Source organism: Grammomys surdaster, unplaced genomic scaffold, assembly GCF_004785775.1.
Source record: "Grammomys surdaster isolate TR1022 unplaced genomic scaffold, NIH_TR_1.0 215, whole genome shotgun sequence".
NCBI classification, from domain to species: Eukaryota; Metazoa; Chordata; class Mammalia; order Rodentia; family Muridae; genus Grammomys; species Grammomys surdaster.
Genome location: NW_021604660.1, coordinates 5,463,814 through 5,482,597, shown reverse-complemented (window position 1 = coordinate 5,482,597; position 18,784 = coordinate 5,463,814). Strand labels below are relative to the sequence as shown.

General features: G+C 38.4%; 1 protein-coding gene across 1 annotated transcript in view; it reads right to left on the bottom strand.

The window, feature by feature from the left end:
• The window catches only part of Gprc6a (G protein-coupled receptor class C group 6 member A), a 17,828-nt gene extending 2,414 nt beyond the window's left edge, over positions 1 to 15,414 (bottom strand). Inside the window, exons 1-4 of the mRNA XM_028772617.1 lie at positions 15,194 to 15,414; positions 12,003 to 12,306; positions 10,817 to 11,653; positions 4,476 to 4,688 (exon numbers count right to left, since the gene is read on the bottom strand). Of these exons, the coding sequence (XP_028628450.1) occupies positions 4,476 to 4,688; positions 10,817 to 11,653; positions 12,003 to 12,306; positions 15,194 to 15,387 (1,548 nt within the window). The 5' untranslated portion in view covers positions 15,388 to 15,414. The remainder of the gene's footprint in view (positions 1 to 4,475; positions 4,689 to 10,816; positions 11,654 to 12,002; positions 12,307 to 15,193) is intronic.
• Between the last annotated feature and the right edge of the window lie 3,370 nt (positions 15,415 to 18,784).

Genomic DNA, 18,784 nt, shown 5'->3' with positions numbered 1-18,784 from the left:
TCTTTCTTTCTTTCTTTCTTTCTTTCTTTCTTTCTTTCTTTCTTTCTTTCTTTCTTTCTGGACAGGATCTTACAGTGTAGCTATGGCTGTTACAAACCTCACTATATAAAACAGGTTGGCATTGAACTCACAGAGATTCACCAGCCTCTGCCTCCAGAGTTCTGGGATTAAAAGCATTCAGGACCATGCCTGGTAACACTTACTGTTTCTATAAGCAAATTATGGAAATTAGCTCCTTCAGAGAGCTTCTAGCAGAGGGGAAAGCACATATGTCTAAAATTGAAAAACAAAGTGAGGGTCTGAGAATTTCTGATTACAGGCTGAAATTCTGCAAGAAAAATAGGACTTCTTATTTAAAAAAATTAAAAATTTTTATGTGCATAAATCTCTCTGTCTCTGTGTGTGTTTGTGTGTGAGTCCCTGTGTTTGTGTGTGTCTCTGTGTGTATGAGTCTCTTTCTTCCATTCTCTTTCTCTCTCTTTCTCTTGGTCTCTCTCTCTCTAACTTTCTGTCTCTCTCTGACTCTCTGTTTCTCTCTGACTCTCTGTCTCTCTCTCTCTGTTTCTGTGTCTCTGTCTCTGTCTCTCTCTCTCTCTCTCTCTCTCTCTCTCTCTCTCTGTGTGTGTGTGTGTGTGTGTGTGTGTGTGTGTGTGTGTGGTGTCCCAGGAGAAGCTGTTGCATGCTTTGGAACTGGAGTTACATGTAGTTGTGAGTCACCAATGTAGATTCTAGGATATAAACTCGGTCCTCTGCAAAAGCAGTTAAGTGCTCTTAGCTACTGAGTCATCTCTCTAGCCCATAGACTTTTATACTTTTAGAAGAAAGTTCTTAAGAATAGATACCTTTGAAAAACAAAGCAATGGGACATTTAAAATTTAAAACTATTAGAATATTATTTTCAAAAATCCAAAATATATAAATATTTTTAAAATATTTTATTTTGGTAGCATTCAATGTGGTATTTAAATATCACATAATGTGTACCAATCAATTCCACACACCCTTTGCTCACCTGCAATTTTTTATTTAAAGAATTATTTATTTATATATGTGAGTATACTGTCACTATCTTCAGACATACCAGAAGAGAGCATCGGATTCCATTGCAGATGGTTGTGAGCCACCATGTGGTTGCTGGGAATTGAACTCAGGACCTCTGGAAGAGTTGTCAGTGCTCTCAACCTCTGAGCCATCTCTCCAGCCTGCTCACCTGCAACTTTTAACAATTACTACTGTATATTCAGCTTGACTATTTAAGCTTTCAAATATGAGACAGTACATATGGTATTTGCTTTTCTATGCTTACTCCTCTGAACATAATATTCAAAGTTCTTCTCATCTTGTTACAAATAACAAGATTTCATTCTTCTCTATGACTGAATAATCTATTTAGTGTGTGTGTGTATACTGGATTTGCTTATAGATACTAGCTAAATTATTGTAAAAATTTAGATTATAGTTGTGTATCATTACGAGGAGCAAAAGTGCAGCTTTCCTTCTTAGGAACACACCACTTTTCCTCTCTCCATATGAAGAGATTGGAAATGAATGTATGTAATACTTTGAAATAAAAATTGATGTGTAGCTATTTGAGGTTTTGGACAGTGACAAGTGACACTCCAAGTAGCTTGTACATTGACAAGTACATCTTGAAATCTGACCAAATGATCATAGGTGTTGTTAGCTTCTACAATAGCCTAGATACTTGTGAACATCTCCACCAGGAAGGAAAACTTGTCCTGTCATTGCTAGCAGTCTAAACCCTCACTCTTGAACCTAAAGCTTTACTCCTCTGCCTTAGAGCAAATGCCTCACAGGCTCACAGAGTCTGTCATATGAAAAATGGAGATAATTTTGCAACAACTGAAAGAGTGCTTCTTGCAAAAATAAAGGAGAATTCCCTTTTTATTCAGTGCGAAAGGGAGGCAGAGTGTGGTTTAAAAGTGTGAGCTGCAGTGCTTAGCCTAAGGCAGGCTCCTCAGAGGGTGATAGACAAGACTGGGTTAACAAAGAAAAAGGAAAGTTCGAGGGCACAAAAGATGGCTGTATTTCTGTCTCCTAAGGAACCCGTCTCCTACTTTACTAATCTATCTACCAGGAGAAATGTTATTGAAGAAACTTGTTTCTAACGTTACTGCATTCATTCTTGCACTCACTAAATATTTTCAGAGTGATTGTTAGTGTGCCAAGCATGGTTCTAATTGGAGCCATGGCAGAGAATGTAACAGAATCCTTCCCTTCAAAGGTCTTCAGTTCTAGTTAACCAAGTTGACAATGAACAAGATAAAAACAAGCAAAATGGACAAAATAAGAGATGGTGACAACTGAGGAGAAAAAAAAAGACAGGAAAGTGAACAAAAATAGATAGCTTGATGATACCATGATCCTCTCTCCCACCTTCCCCCTCCTTCTCATTTCCTCTCCCTCCTTTTCTTCTTCCTCTCTCTCTCTCTTACTCCTTCTGGGGAGCAAACACAGTGCTAAACATGTATATGACAACTGAGCTACACCTGAGCTTAAGCTTAGATGTGACTTTTTTTTTCTTTTTTGAGGCAGGATCTCACTGTTAACCCAGGCTCATGATTCTACTATCTCAGCTTCTCAAATACTGGGATTACAGGCACTCACCACCATCCTGCTTCAGGTGTAACAATTTAAAATAGAATGCATCAGGTACAGAGCACTTGCACTAACAGAAAGGAAGGCACATATGACAGAAAGTGGGGACTGTGAAATTCCAGGTGACTGGAAATTAAGGGGAATATAGAAGGAGAAGAGGTGATGCGGACAGAGAACACTTCTTAAAAAACACTAGCTTTTACCTGGAGAGAAATACGGTGCCCTAGAAGAATTGTGAGCCGAGAGCTACATTTCCCAGGACAATGTGTTAGGAACAGACTGAAAGGGTTTGAGTGTAGGTGGAGCAGTTACAAAGCTAACACACTGACTTGGGTGAGAACTGGCTGTAGCTTGCAGTGGAGGGACAGTGATTCACCGACGGGTAAAATGGTAAACAGACTTCAGATTCACTTTGGAAATTAAACTTTCAGTGGGTCTGTGGTGTAACAAGTATGTTGTGTGACACACAAGGGACATGGATCCCATCAGGGTGCCTCATGAACAACGGACAAAGGAGAGTTGCCATTTTCTGAGATTCAGGAAAGAATATCAAGAGCTTTGTTTTGGAGATAGTCAGTGAGGACAACCATCAGGTAGATAGATATCCATGTAGAGATGCCAGATAGGCAGTCGGGACTTATTTGAGTTAAAAGATAAAATCAAGAAGCCACCAGCCTCCCACAGAATGACATTATTTAAAGACAGGAAGGAGCCTGATAAGGTCACCAAACAGACAAGACAAAAAAAAAAAAAAAAAAAAAAAAAAAAAGAATGGAGCTGAGCCTAGGCACTCCAGTGTTCAGAGGGATTGGAAAGATAAGGACCCAACAAAGGAGACAGAGAAACGGTTGCTAGAGACACAGGGGAAATAAGGGGAGTATCGAGTCTAGGAGGTAAATGAGGCTTATGGTATGGAGGAAAGAGTAAGTGGCTGTTAAATGGATTATGATGATATTTGGACTATGTGTATGTGAGCTAGAGAGAAATTTTGATAGATTATAGGCAGCTTAAAATAGAATGGAAGGAAACGACTTGAGGGAAGTCAAGATATTTAATGTTTTCAAGGAGTTTTGTTGTAAAGAGAAATAGAGGCTTAGGTAGCAAATGGAAAAGGGTGTGTGAAATCTATGCCACTGTTGCCTTTTGAATACCGGTGAACACAGGTTTATACCACTATGTGGGCAGCACAGAAGAGAGATTCATGGAAGATGCAGGAGACTGCGAATCTTGAATCAGCAGAGCAAACTCTTAAACAAGTGAAGGAGGTGGGGTCCACTGGTCAAATGGAAGTGAATCCCAAGGAAGGAGCACAACAGTCAGTCCACAGAACTAGATGAAAGCACGGTCTGCTACCGGAAGCTCTGCAGTTCTTTCTCCTATCACTTCACTGTTTGTAGAAGAGAAAGTACAATCAACCGAAGATGATGGAACAAAGTCAGAGAAGAATATAAAACGGCCAACCAGCAAGAAAAGAGACTTAATGCTGTTAGAAAATAGTCTGATTGATTGCCCAGCAACACTGAAGGTCCACTGGACACCGGAGATCATAAATTCAATGTAAAACTAGTGAAAAATATAAGGTTCGTATTCTCACCTCTCCTTCCCCAACTACGTCTACTGAGGGAATGCACATAGAATTGAGCACAGAGTGAGTTGAATTTCGCCAATATTGAGAAGATAGAACACTGAAGACAGAGGAGGGAACAGAGGCTCTATGCAAGAGTGTTATGCTAGCTGGTCACAGAATTTAGGGAAGGAAGGTGTGGCAGTGGGCAGGCTCTGCTGGAGAGCAGGACTTTTCCAGGTGATACACTACTTGACCTGAATTCAGCAAAAGAGCCTAGAACAAAAATCACCTTAAGTTCCCTGAATTCACGTTTTGTTTCTTGGTTTGTGGTGATGAAGACATCGTTCTGCAGGTCATATTCTGCCATCTTTGTGACAGTCATGAGGCCGTCGGCCTCCTTCCAGAGCACCACATCATAACCAGTATTTAAATCCCCGTGCTCATCAAAGTGAAATGAATTCCTTCCGTCAGTGAATGTCACATTTTTCAACACGGTGAGTAGCTGTGAAAGGTAAAAGTGTGGGTGAACAGTGGACAGGAGCATTTGAAGCACGTCCTTTCTCCCCATGACATTGTATCTCCGAGAGTATTACTTAAAACGAGAAGAAAAAAAGAAACTTGATTCCTGTTTTGGGATGCTTAAATATATAGAACAGTTTATGAAAGAGCCCCACCTCCCATTCTAGATTTGATTTCTGCAGAAGTTTTCCTATGCTAAATTGTAAAATCAGATCAGTTTTTAGAGGTAGTAGCTTTTCCAGTCTATGAGACTGAAATCTGAGCATCTGCATGCATCCATGTGGCAAACTTTCAGAATGGCTTCTTGGGAGAAGGTGGGGGCTTGTGGCTCCTTCTCCCATTATTATTGTACTAGTGATGGTAAAATACATCCTTCTGTCTTTCCTCTGATGCTCTTAAGTCTGTCCTAGTGATGAACAGTCAATAAAGTGACCTCCAGATTTTATCTCTAATTAAGTTATAAAATGATTTAATTCTAGAAGAGAGAAATGTGACTAAAAATTACCTACCTTGCTTCCCAGTTTGTATAGTGGCAGCCACATTGAGCTTCTGCTAGAGAAAGAACATTGGAGTCAAAATGTTCAAAACTAACTGAGTGTTGAGTCATCACAGTGCAGGCTTGTGTGTGTGTGTGTGTGTGTGTTTGAGCGTTCTCTCTCTCTCTCTCTCTCTCTCTCTCTCTCTCTCATCATTCATCACAGCCCCACTGGTTGCCTAAGTCCATGGTTCTATTTGGCTTTGGTGGATTAAAATCTATGGGAGAGGGAGAAATTATTCTGAGTAGAATTACTCTAATCAATGCATTTTTCATTAATTTTAAGTGTTTAATTTTTGTCAATATATAATCCAGACATTTTGGTCTTCTTGCTCTTCTCCTCTGTCTTTTCTGACCTCTGTCCTTGTGGCCAGTGAACTGGCCTCAAGAGAGCAGCTTCCCAATAAATTTGCATTTACTAAAATCTAATCGGGTTTGCATTGGCTCATTTTACCAGTGGAGGCCTAACTGATCAACTAGAGTATACTTCTATGTCTCCTAAACTCCTGAAATCCAGCATCTCCAATATAGGATGTCAGTATTTTCCCCCAACAGACATCCATATTTCTCTGTATTTGCATTTTAACATACACATCAGCTGCTCAGAATGGGAATAATGTGTGACGTGTTTTTGTGTTTTTATTTCTTTTTTTAGACAAGTAATCTATTCAAAATGTTCTTCATCCATGCTCGAGATTATTTGTATCAGTCAAAATGCTCTTTTACAGTGGAAAATAGATCATCATTCTGCAGCCTAAAAGTATTTAATTGGCAAGTCTGATTCCTAGGCATAGTTTGCAGCTTCTCTATATCAGCAGCAGGAACATCATCTGTCTTCTGTTTTTCTATCTGTTTCTAGAGTAACAAGTTCTCAAGGGCATAAAAAGCAACTTCAGACTCCTAGTGTTTAATAAAATAAGATATTTAGGTTATATTTTCCCAAATAATTTTTTCCAAAATGTTTGAGCTATATTTATGATTTAAAATACTTTCCTGGATGTTTGTTAAATCAATAGTTCTGTCTGCCTCTGTTTATTTTCCTTATGATTCTTCCTATATTTTCACTTGTATCCTTTAGGTTCAATGCCTGGTCTCAGTGGGAGGCAGCTCTGATGTTAAGGTCCTATTCCCCAGTTGATTCTTGATCTGTCAGTAACAAAAGTCATAGGCCAATTGCTTGGCAGAAGGGACAGGCAGGACTTCCAGGTCCCTGGAGGCAGGGATGAGAACCAAGTTTTGCCAAGATTTGGAGACAGGAGAACTGGGCAACCCTGTAAGTAGAATGGCCACATGGGCTGCTCCTACAGCCGGGTGGTCAGGCAGAAGATAGTGGCACCCAGCAAATGTGTCCTAAGGCAAGTTTAAAAGGAACACATGGTGTCTGTGTCTTTTATCTGAGGACTGAAGGGAAGCTGGGAGGAAGCAGGTAGCATGATTTCCTATTTCTTTCTTCCAGTCTCTAAGTCCTAAGATTCATCTCAGTTATTTCACTGTGATATTCTCCTTCTTAAAACAAGAAGTGTTTTTTTCCCCTCTCTTCCAAAAGTTCTTTTACTGTAAGTGTGTTTTAGCTACTCTGTTTTTTTTCCATATGAAGTTGAGAATTGTACTTTCTTTTTTTTAATTAATTAATTAATTAACTTTTTTAAATCATAATTTTTACTCATTCACACAGGAGTTATAAACATAAAAAGGCAGGATGTGGGGAAGGAGATGTCACTGGAGCGTGGGTGTTCAGGAGGAATACAGATATCTTTCAGAACAGAGTATCCACTAGGTGAAGGTTCAGGGGACAGGTGGCTATGACTCTGCCTATGATTCACTTGTCCTTATCTAAGTTGGTATTATCTGCCAAGGCTACCTATTTACAAGGTCTATGACTATTCAGGCTGGTAAATTTCCACAAAAGCTGCCTGTTTACAATAGCTTATGGCCATCTGTTTCAATGTTGTTCCACAGAGACCCAAGACTTGGTGTTAGTATACATGTATGACAGCCCTATTGCTGATTTTAGGCCTATGGCTGATTTTAGGCCTTCAGTGTATAAGCAGGGCTGCCCCTGACATCTCCTCCCTTCTCTAAGTATAGAAGGGCTTTGGGGATTCTAATCTTTTGAAGGCAGACATAGAGGCCTGGCCTTCAGTAATTGAAGGGGACCTTGTAATGGCTCTGGTCCCCCTGTTGTTGTTCAGTGAGGCATGAGGGCCATACTCATCCCAATATCTTTTTCCTGGAGAGGGGATACTTTTGATATCAACCCCTATGCAATCAGGCTTGTCCCTCAGGGAACCCAGAGAGATATTTATAACTTTTATTTATAGTCCCTTGCAGTGCTTAGCCTCGAAGTCTAAGCAAGAATTCAGATTGCCAGTCAGAGGGGGTTCTGGATGGCACCTCTCTGTTTGGTTTAGGGGCAGAAGTCTCCTCTTTTAGGTTGGGTGGAGATGGGTTTTGGGAACACCCTGAATAGAGTAACAACCTCATCTTGAGTCTTGTGGTCCTCCATAGCTAACTTATGATAATGTATCTGAATAGGTTTTGCTACCAAATTATTTATCTGTTGTTTCACAAAGTTAGTCAGCCTACTTAAAGCCCAGGGACCAGAAGAAATAAGCAAAAATAACCCAATTAATGGTCCCAAGATGGGAGGAAGTAGGGTTGACAACCATGGAGAGGCTGAAAACCAATTCTTGTACCAGCACTCATCTTTCTCTTTCTCTCTCTGACTTTTCTCAGGGCCTTCTCTGACCTTTTTCATGCTCTCTTTAACCATCCGTGTCTTGTCTATGTAAACGCAACATTCTTCTTTAAGGGTTGTACACAATCAAGAGCTGTACACAGACTTTTCTATTGTAAAAGAGTAAATCAAGTCCAATAAGGATCTTTGCAATTTTTGAACGTCTCTTCTGACATTGAAACGAGAGATTTCTTCAGATTAGTGCTGTCAATCTCTAGCTGTTTGATGTTCCTGTCAATGGCTCACCGAAGGTCTGAGTAGTATAAGTTTGGAGGCCAGCATCGGGATTAGAACTTCTAACAGCAGACATCACGGGTGATTCATTTTTACCTGAGATACTGCCCGAGTTAAAGCTCCTGGGAGGCCCTCTTCCTTTGGGTTTTGTGAGGTTGGGTACAGAGCTGCTACCTGGGATCTGCTCTATGCTTGGGCCCAGACCGGAAGTTTGAGCAAGAAGTGCTTTTCTGTAGTGCATTATGTGTAAAGTATTATCACATAGAGAAAACACCATATTCAATGTGGTATAAGAAAGAAAAGTGATCTATAAAACAAGGGTAATTTAGAGATCTGCCCCTCAAATCCCTCATTAGAGTTTTATAGTAAAAACAAAGTGTTTTCTAGTTGATATTTAAAAATTATTAGAAATATGTGCATATTATTTAGAATAGTTTTAATTTTAATTTTTCTTCATTAAAATTTTGGCTTTATATTTAGTAACATGTGCCTGAGCAATGAGCAATATATACTCCACATGTACAATGACTATGTATCCATTAAAAATAAAATTAAGTACAACTTAAAAATGAGAAAATTTAAGTACACGGCTCAAGGGCTGAGGATGCAGCTCAGAGGGAGGATATTCTCTGGTATGTATGAGGCCTGGAGATCAAACTCCAGAACCCCAGTCAAAAACAATACAACAACAGTGAAATAAGGACTAACAAAAAAACAAGAAAATTATTCATCTAAATGTATAAGCAGGTTATTTCAGTCATCAGTGCTTATAGGTGTTGTAGGTGATTAAAACATGTGAAATGGGCAGTGGTGGTGTACACCTTTAATCCCAGCACTTGGGAGGCAGAGGCAGGCAGATTTCTGAGTTCAAGGCCTGCCTGGTCTACAGAGTGAAGTTCCAGGACAGCCAAGGCTACACAGAGAAACCCTGTCTCAAAAAATAAAATAAAATAAAATAAAATAAAATAAAATAAAATAAAATAAAAATAAAACAAAATGCATCACGGAGGCTAGAATGGAGTTCCTGGTATCACATGATTAGCTTTCATGAGGCCATTGGTTCAGTTCTAAGCAACAACAATTAAAGTGGTGATGATAAAAATATAAATGTCACTCTAGATGCCACTTATATAATCCAATTGTTTTATTCTATTCTACTCTCTGTTCACTTATAACCTTAAAGGGCATATATGTTGTAATATGATACTTTCTCAAGACCTAAAAGTGTGGATTTGAATTTGCATAATTGAGAAGTCTGATTCTCACCAGTAAAATATTATTATTAAAAGAAGCACTTTCTTTTACATGCTTTGTCGAGGTCATTAAGAATGTGATTTTTCATACAGTCATATTAAACTTTAAGTTTTTCCAAAAATCATCCAAGAAAAGAATGGAAAATATTCATGTATGGACATTTGGTATTTCATATAAAGGTCATAGTAATTGTCCTAACATCATTCCTTTGAAGAAGACTCCAGGAGGCTGAAGAGATGGCTCAGTAAGTAAGTCTTAAAGAGGACCCAGATTCCATTCCCAGTACCCACATAAAGGCTAACAACCTTTCTTTAATTCCTGGGGATTCAACATGCTTTTTGGCTTTAGCAGACATTTCATGCACTAAGTGCACATGGCAAACATGCAGTCAAACCTCTCATACAAATAAATCAAAACAGCAAATCTTTAAACAAAACAAAACACAAACCTCATGTCCTGAAGAGAGCATCTTACTATCCTAAGATAGTAAAAGCATTTAACTAGAGGACAGGATTGTAATCCACCTACTGTGCAATTTAAGGGGATATAAGAAAACTAGGTCTGGAGTCATGTTTGTGGTGCTTCTTGTCCTTAGCTTCCTCATATACAAGACAAGCATCCCTAATTGAAACTGCTACAAATCTGAGTTTTTGAGCCTCAACTTGATACCAAAGTGAAAAATTCTACACTTGACTGCACTGGCACAATAAACCTGCATTAAAAATATTATATATTACCACCATTAAGTTATATAAACAAGGTAAATACAAGCAAAGATGAATTTTACATATAGAGGTTGTTCTGTACCTAAGATATCTGACCTGCAACTTGTATAGCCTGAGCATCTCAGATGAGGGAAATCAAAATAGTCTTTCAATTTGTATGGTCTAATTTGTATGGGTAAAAATCATTAAACAATTGGGTAGTGGTGGCACATGCCTTTAATCCCAGCACTTGGGAGGCAGAAGCCAGCCTGGTCTACAGAGTGAGTTCCAGGACAGCCAGGGCTATACAAAGAAACTCTGTCTCAAAAAACAAAACAAAACAAAATCATCAAACAATATAATGTGTATGAAGCACTGAAAATAATGCTTAAATCTAAGAAGGAAGATAGCACTATTCTGAATATCCTTAGAAGAGAAGACAAAATTTGGGGACTTAGGAAAAGAAATGAGGATTAAATATAACTATCATCAAAAATAAAAGATTATATTAGCAATACAGGTCATGAAAAGACTGGCAGTTTCTACTTGCGGAAGGGAAAGGGTTAAGAGTGCTTACTACGGATCTTTGAAGCAAGACCGGAGGAGAGATGATGGTAGGAAATAGGCTTGGGTATGTAAGTGAATACCTCCCATGGCTGAAAGGCGTTGGGTTTCTGGCAGTCTCGAACTTGGCACAGATCCCGGATGGCATGACCAAGGGCGAACACTGCAAGCTGAATGCTGTGAATGAGTCCTGGCTCAGTATAATGCCAGAGGAAATCATTTCTCTTGAATAAGTGGTTTTCAATGGTCTTGGTAGTGTCATAGGTCAAAGTTGCCTGAGAATAGTTGGAAATGCATTGGCTTAAATCACCGTCTTTGATGTGTTTACAGGCAGAAAAAAGCATGGCAAATTCATGTAGGGGTTTGTTATTGTCATTGGGGTACATATGCAGAGTTTGAAGAAAAGAATGGAAAGAAGACATATTTCCTCTCCTAAAGGTAAACCCCACTACTTTGCCAAGCTTCTTCACATTAGGAATGGTGATAATCTTGGTAGCAGTTGACCAGTTATCACTAGCAATCCAGATCTTACTTATTTTCCTTTCAATGGCTTTAGTGAAGAGACTGAAAACATGGAATTTCCTCAGAAACACCACAATGACATTAACCTGGGCTTCTGCAATGATCTTCTCCAGAGTCTGGTTGATTCTCACTTCAATGGTATTATCTGAGAGGAAGGCTGGCAGGACCTCTTTGAAGGCAATGCACACATTGTTTGCAGCAGCCTGGATTGCAAAAGTATTGAGAGCTAATCTTCCATAATCATCATCAGTTGTTATGGCACCAACCCAGTTCCATCCAGATTGTCGGATCAGGTGGGCCATTGCTTTAGTTTGGTAGAAGTCACTGGGCACAGTTCGTAAAAATGAAGGAAAGCGAATTTTGTCACTCAGGATTTCTGCAGTGGATTCATAACTCACCTAAAAGTGGACAGAATCTTTGAGTTATGTGGGAGAGCAGAAGAGCCAGTCATAGTAAGCTCATTTCCCTTTGATTCCTACAGCTTCTTCTAAATTCTTTCTCTACAAGAAGACCAATTCATCTTAGGATGTTTAGTTACATTGTCTTCTTTGAACCTGGTTGATGTTATTATGCAGACAACAGGCCCTCAGAGGTATGTGTCTTTTCTAAATCAAGTTAAAAATATTCAAAAATTGGTTGTTGAATATTGCAGAAATTACTTTCTAGCTAATTCCTACCTTCTCTTGATCCTAAGAACAAATGTGATCGATGGACCAATGTATGGAAGGAAGTAGGACAAAAACCTACCTGTGGCATGAGCTGTAAGTTCAGCATCCTTGATACCGCCATGGATATTTCAGAGTAGCCAGCACCTATGACAGCCTTGACCCTTGGCATATAGCTGGAATAGTCACACTGAAAAATCACAGTTTCTCTAGAACAGTTGAATTTAGAGAGGAACCTCAGAGTGGCCGCCATTGCTGCTGTGACTTCAGTACAAGTGTCATAGATTTCATACCCCAGCTTGACTCCAGATAACAGGGTTGAGTTATTGATCATCTCAATGCTGTGGATCATAGCCAGAGTTTGAAGAAACACTGATATTTCAAAGCTGTTGAAAAAAAGAAAAAAGCATTTTCTGAAACACACCATAACAGTTCTCAGTTGATATGGAGATATCTCAGCCATAGGGGACTCTTCTGCCCTTTGATGAATAATTTTTGGATGAGTCAAGATGATTTCTTGAAAAGTGTGAACTTTATTTAACATAACCATTTCCTCCACTTCCCCTATGATCATAAATTTTAACAGAATACATTCTATTTATTTGTTGACAATTTCATATAGGTAAACAATATATCTTTAAAAAATATGTTTTTCATTAAAATAAAATTTTATCACTGTCCCTCTTTCCCTTCCAGCCTCTCCTAGTTACTCTCACTCAAAACCCTCCCATGTCCTTCCAACTCTAGCTGATAACCTCTTTTTCTTTGATTATTACTTTTACATATATGTGTATATATACATATATGTGTGTGTATTTATATTTACATTTATATTTTTATTTATATATAAATATATAAAAGGGCTATGTCTCCCTCTCCCATCAGCCATTAATTGCCTTAGCCCTTTGAAGGACATAGCTTGATTATAGCCACCTCCAACTTCCCCAGTGAAAATACTTTTAATGGAAAGCTTTAATGGATAATTCCAAAAACAAGTTCCTTAATGACTCTACAGTGCAACATTTAGCCTTTTCTTGATGAATCTTGGGTTTGTGTTGAACATTTTGTTTAATGCTCTGTGATATGTGGTGTGCTGAGTCTTGTCCTCTTTTGCTGTTAACATATCAGCATGTTATTTCCGACAATACATATGTTTCTTAGGATTAAATTCTATCTTTTGTGGTTTTAATCTGCTGTCATTAGAAATCAAATAAATGAGCCTTTTATGAATTTAAATTTTTATTTTTTTAAACTATTTCTTTTTTGAGATTATAATACCATTACCTTCTTCTTATTCCTTTATTTAACTCTCCCATATACCCCTCCTTGCTCTGTTTAAAATACATGGGCTCTTTTTTAAATTAATTATTGTTATACACATATGCATCTATACATTTACATTTCTAAATCTACAAATAAGACTTTTAAGAATTCCTGGGAAAAGCCACGTAGTTGTCTAGAGAATGTTGACAAGTGTAAGTCAGAAGCACAGCTGTCTCAGGGAACATTTCCTGCTTTGGGTTTATTTCAGAGATCTCAATAATTTAATCCTGATTCACTGTTCTTTCATTCACTACTGTACACAAACATTATAAGCCCAACCTCTTTTATTATATATAATAAAAGATCAGTGGATGCCTTTTAAGTGGATAAAAGAGAACTTCAGGGTTTTTATTCTAAAGTTTCCTTAGACTTCATTAAGTTATGATTATTTGGAAATTACTGTTTGTCACTATGGGATGTCTGAAGATGAAATATAGAAAATCATTGTTATAATCTGTATCTAAAAAGAAATGAGAGAAAAGATTTGTAGATTACTTTATAACTAAATCATATCATATTTTTATAGTCTCTTCTATGTAAGCTCAATGGCTTTGGTTTCCCCAGTGCTCAGAACAGGGGCCTGGTAATGCCAGTACTTGCTAACCAGTGGCTCAGTTTTTATTAAAAATAATTTCTCTTGAGTGACAATAAAGCTAAACATTTAATTTATCTAGTGATCTTTTTCTTTCTAGAAGAAATTTGATAGAACAAATTTCATTTTATATTTATCATTGGTTATTGGCTTGAAATATGGGCTTCGGTTCTTTGAGTCCTAAGTTAATACTCTGAAAATCTTCCATTATTATTTTGTGCCATTTCAGTTACTCACTGGCTATAGTAACAACAGCCCAAATGGGCATGAAAGAAGGGAGGGGACCTGGGTGTGACACAGGAACTTGTGAGATCTGAAAACATTCTTACAAGGGTAGAAATCATGATTTGATAAGAAAATGAACAAGCAAACAAGCAAGCAAACAGGAGATTGGATGTGATGATGTGCTTTTGAAATTACAGCACTCCAGAGGTGAATACAAAAGGGATCAAGAGGTGAGGCTAGCATGGGATATCTAAGAAGACCTTATCTTAAAACAAAAAAGACAAACAGAAAAGTAAAATAGAAGAACTTAAGATTATATCAAGTTGTAATCAGAACATTAAGTCACAGGGAAGTTTGAGGGTCACATTGTGATGCAGATTGAAGCTAAGGCTGCCTGTGTCCTTAGAGGTTATCGGGCCTCATTTTTACAGATAGGACCTACAAGTCAGTGTCACAGGATCAGTGTATCCTAAAACTGAAAATTTCCCTTAAAAACCAAACAAACAAATAAAAATCCTCAATCTATGTTTTAGTTTTTACATGGCACTGTCCCAAAAATTACATGCTACAATTCACTCATTAAAAAACAAAACAAAAACAAACAAACAAAAAAGGAGCATTGATAAGTACTCTTAACTTAGTAGCAAAGGATTCCATTATTCTAGAGTGCAATGAATACAACATTGTTGAAACGTGAACATGAAAAACCCATCTGTGGACTTTTAAATAAGGCATAAAATAATAAACATATGTTTATGATAATGAAGCACATGCTGAGGGTGACAGAAATATAAGTATGCTGTGTGTGTTTCCTGTAGTTCAGAACAGGTTACAACATCCTTGCAAGTGACCTCAGAGATTTTTTTAAAGGGATAGTAAAAAAAAACAACCAAAACCAAAACAATACATGACTGTAAAGAATTCTCTACCCCTGTGCTTGGAAGCTGATTACACATATAAGGATGATAAGTCTATTTTAAGGACCACAAAACTAACTAGATATAACTTAAAAATACACACATGTTCTGTTTTACTAAAATACTTTCAAAATCAAGCCATTTGCATGTCTTAGTCTTAGTCACAGCACAATTTTGAATTGTGTGTATTTTTTTTTAAAAAAAAGTTTTACTCACCCAACACATTTCTGGATTTGTGGTCGCCTGGGATGGTCGTCTGAGGACAACATTTTTTCATGAATGGCAAACAAACCTCCAATCATGATATGTCCAGGAGAAGTGATAGCCACGAAGTCATCTGGGGTATGACAAGACTGGGAGGCACCAAGAATAATCACGAAGCAAGTAATTACTATAATTAATAGGGCCATGCTTCTGTCTCACTTTCTCAGTTCATGAGGGTTATTAGGAGTCATCAGCTCACAAATGCCAAAGATGAGATTCCCAATTTTCTCTAAATGCCTTGGAAACATAGGACAATATTAAAGGCAAGAAGTGTTCAATATTCAAAAGCTTGATGATAGTGAAAACAGTTCTTTCACAAATAATAATGTGTCATATTCCAACAGTCCCTGGTGCCAAGGCACCTGACAGTGGACATATGAGAGCTGGGGATGAACTGATGGAATGTAAACAAGAAGCAAGCGGACAGAATTGTAAACACAGATCTTTGGGACATTGTATTCTTTTACTCCAGAGGGAAGTCAAGGGACTTGCTTCCTGTTGGCTCTTCTTTTGAAGCATGTTGTAGAACCTTCTAGAAGAAGCAAACTGGGAAGATCCTTCTGCTTAAAAAAATAGACAGCTGTCTATTTTCAAACATGCTGCTTTCAATGCCAAAAATTACATTAGTTGGTCAGCTATTTAGAAAAATAACCCGGCTTTTATTTTTTTATTTCTCCTGGAAATCTCAACTTTAAAAAGATGAAATTCAGTTGTCCTAGGCTTTTATCACTTCAAGGTTATACACAGTAGTAGTAGTAATAGCAGCAGCAGCAGCAGCAGCAGCAGCAGCAGCAGCAGCAGACACAAGTGGTTTTTGTTCTGCTGGGAAAAACTAAAAACATTATGTAACTTATCATAGAGGAAAAAAGCTGTGTTGCAGATCACTGTTGTTTATGTCATTGTGCTGTTTATAATATTTATTTCTTAACATAAACTTTGAACATATTTTTAAATGGTTATACACCAGGCATAACAATTTTACTGGTATACTTTTTTACTTGCTTGTTTGTCCTGAGATAGGATCTCTCTATGCAGCTCTGGATAGCCTGGAATTCATTATATAGACCAGGCTAGATTGAAACTGACAGAGATCCACCTACCTCTTGTCTCCTGAGTATTGGGATTTTAGGGCGTTTATCACCACTCCTAGCAATATCTATACTTTTGAAAACAAGATTTATTTTTATGTGGGTGCTTTGTCTGTGTCTGTGTATATGTACTAGGTGTGAGAGGCCAAACCTACTTCATCTTGGGACTGGCCTCCATCTTAAGAGAAACTTGACCTGTAGCTGAACCCAAACTGGACTCAAGTACCAAAAAGAACCCCATGGCTTGTACTTGGCCCATACCCCAGAGTTACTCCTTAGTTACTTCCTAGCAACAGTCAACCAAAGATTAGTCTGATTGTTTTAGATGTACTTTCAGACCATTTGAGGTTGTTCATGGTTTTGCTTCAGAGCACCTCCCTGTCAGCTTATAATAGTCATAAAATTAGATGCTTTCCAGGCTAGAAACCTCCTCTCTTGCTTGCCATTTCCTATAAAACCTTGTACCTCTGAGAACTCAGGGCTTCATCTTCCTGTTCTGACGTGTCAGAGATGGTGGTGTTGCCCAAGCTCAACCTTGAATAAAGACCCTAGTGTCATTGTATCAGAGTCGTCTCCTTGGTGGTCTTTTGGGTCTCATGAAGGATGCACAACAGTCCATGCCTCATGTGTGCAGAGGCCAGAAGAGAGGGGGCCATAGGAGGCTGTTGAGTTCCCTGGAACTGTAGTTACAAATGACTGAGGCTGCTATGTGATGCTATGGATAGAACCTACATCCTCTGCAAGAGCAGAAAACACTCTTAACTGCTGAGCCATCTTTTCATCCGTAACAGTTATTTGTCTCTTGGAATTTAAGGGAATCCAGAAAACTCAGTGACTTAGGCACCACTGAGAATGAGCTTCAAGTTTATTTTTCAAAACCAGTCTTTTAAAAATAGTTTAAAAATTTGTTTTGTTTTGGTATTTTTCTATTTTTTTGTTTTGATTTTTCATTGTTTTGTTTTTTTTATTTGAAAGACAGAGAAAATGGAAATGATGTTGAGTTGGTAGGGAGGTAGAGAGGATCTGGGAAGGATTAGGAGAGGGAAAAGAATATGATCAAATATATTGAATGAAAAACATCTTTTAATTATATGCAATAGGGCTGCCGAGATGAATTAGAAGGTTAAAGCACTTGCTGCATAATACTGATGAACTGAGTATGGTCCTTGAAACCCACGGAGAAAGAAGAGAACCTCTACCCATGCAGTGATATGCACACACATGCATGTATACACATTGCATATACCAACATGTAGGAGAAAAGCACACTTGAGCTAGTGTATCTTACAGGAAGGCAGTTCTAAGTCTAACAACTCTCTGTCCTATGGAGGGAAGTAGATAAACTTCTAAAGTAATCCTAATAACACAATTGCATAACACACACTATAGCATTTTGAATGATCCAGAGTAGACTCATAGATTCAAAGTGGTGTGATGTTAGGCAGACTAATGAGTGGAGTCTCAGCTCATTACATGGCACCAAATGTTTTCTTTTTAAGTTATTGCAAATAAATGATATCAATACCAATCTCATTATGACATTTTTATATAAGTATATCACACAGTTTATTCATAATCACTTCCATTAGGCAAATATTTTGACAAATTTTTCTAGACTATTCTACTTTCTAGTAATATTTTCTTTTTTTTTTTATTTTTTTATTTTTTTTTATTTTTTTATTTTTTTTTTATTGGATGTTTTATTTACATTTCATATGTTGTCCCCTTACCCCATCCCCCACCCACCCAGGAACCCCCAATCCCCTCACACCTCCTCCTTCTTCTTTGTGGATGTAACCTCTATCTACCCCCCCACACCCACCTCCCCACCCTCAAGACTCCCACCCCCTGGGGCGTCCAGCCTTCATGAGGTCAAGGATCTCATCTTCCACCTGTGCCCAGCAGGGCCCTCCACTCTTATATATTCAGCTAAGGCCCTGGATCCCTCCATAAGTGCTCCCAGGCTGGTGGTTTAGACCCTGGGAGCTGTGGTTGGTTGGTATTGTTGCTCTCCTCATGGGGCCACAAATCCTTTCAGCTCCTTCAGTCTTCACTCTAACTCCTCCATTGAGAACCCCATGATCACTTCAATGGCTAGTCGTGAGCATCTGCCTCTGAATATGTCAGACTCTTGAAGACCTCTGAGGAGACATCCATATCAGGCTCTTATCAGCATGCACTTCCTGACTTCCACATCAGCATCTACCTTTGGTGACTGCACATGGGATGGATACTCAGGTGGAAAGGTCTTCAGACGGCCCCTCCTTCAGTTTTTGTCCCTCGCTTTGTCTCCATATTTGCTCCCTTGAGTATTTTGTTGCTCCTTCTAAGAAGGACCGAATCACCCCCACTTGGTCTTCATTCTTTATGGACTTCATGTGGTCTGTGAGTTGCATCTTGGGCATTTTAAGGTTCTGGGCTAATATCCAATAATCAGTGAGTGAATACCATGTGT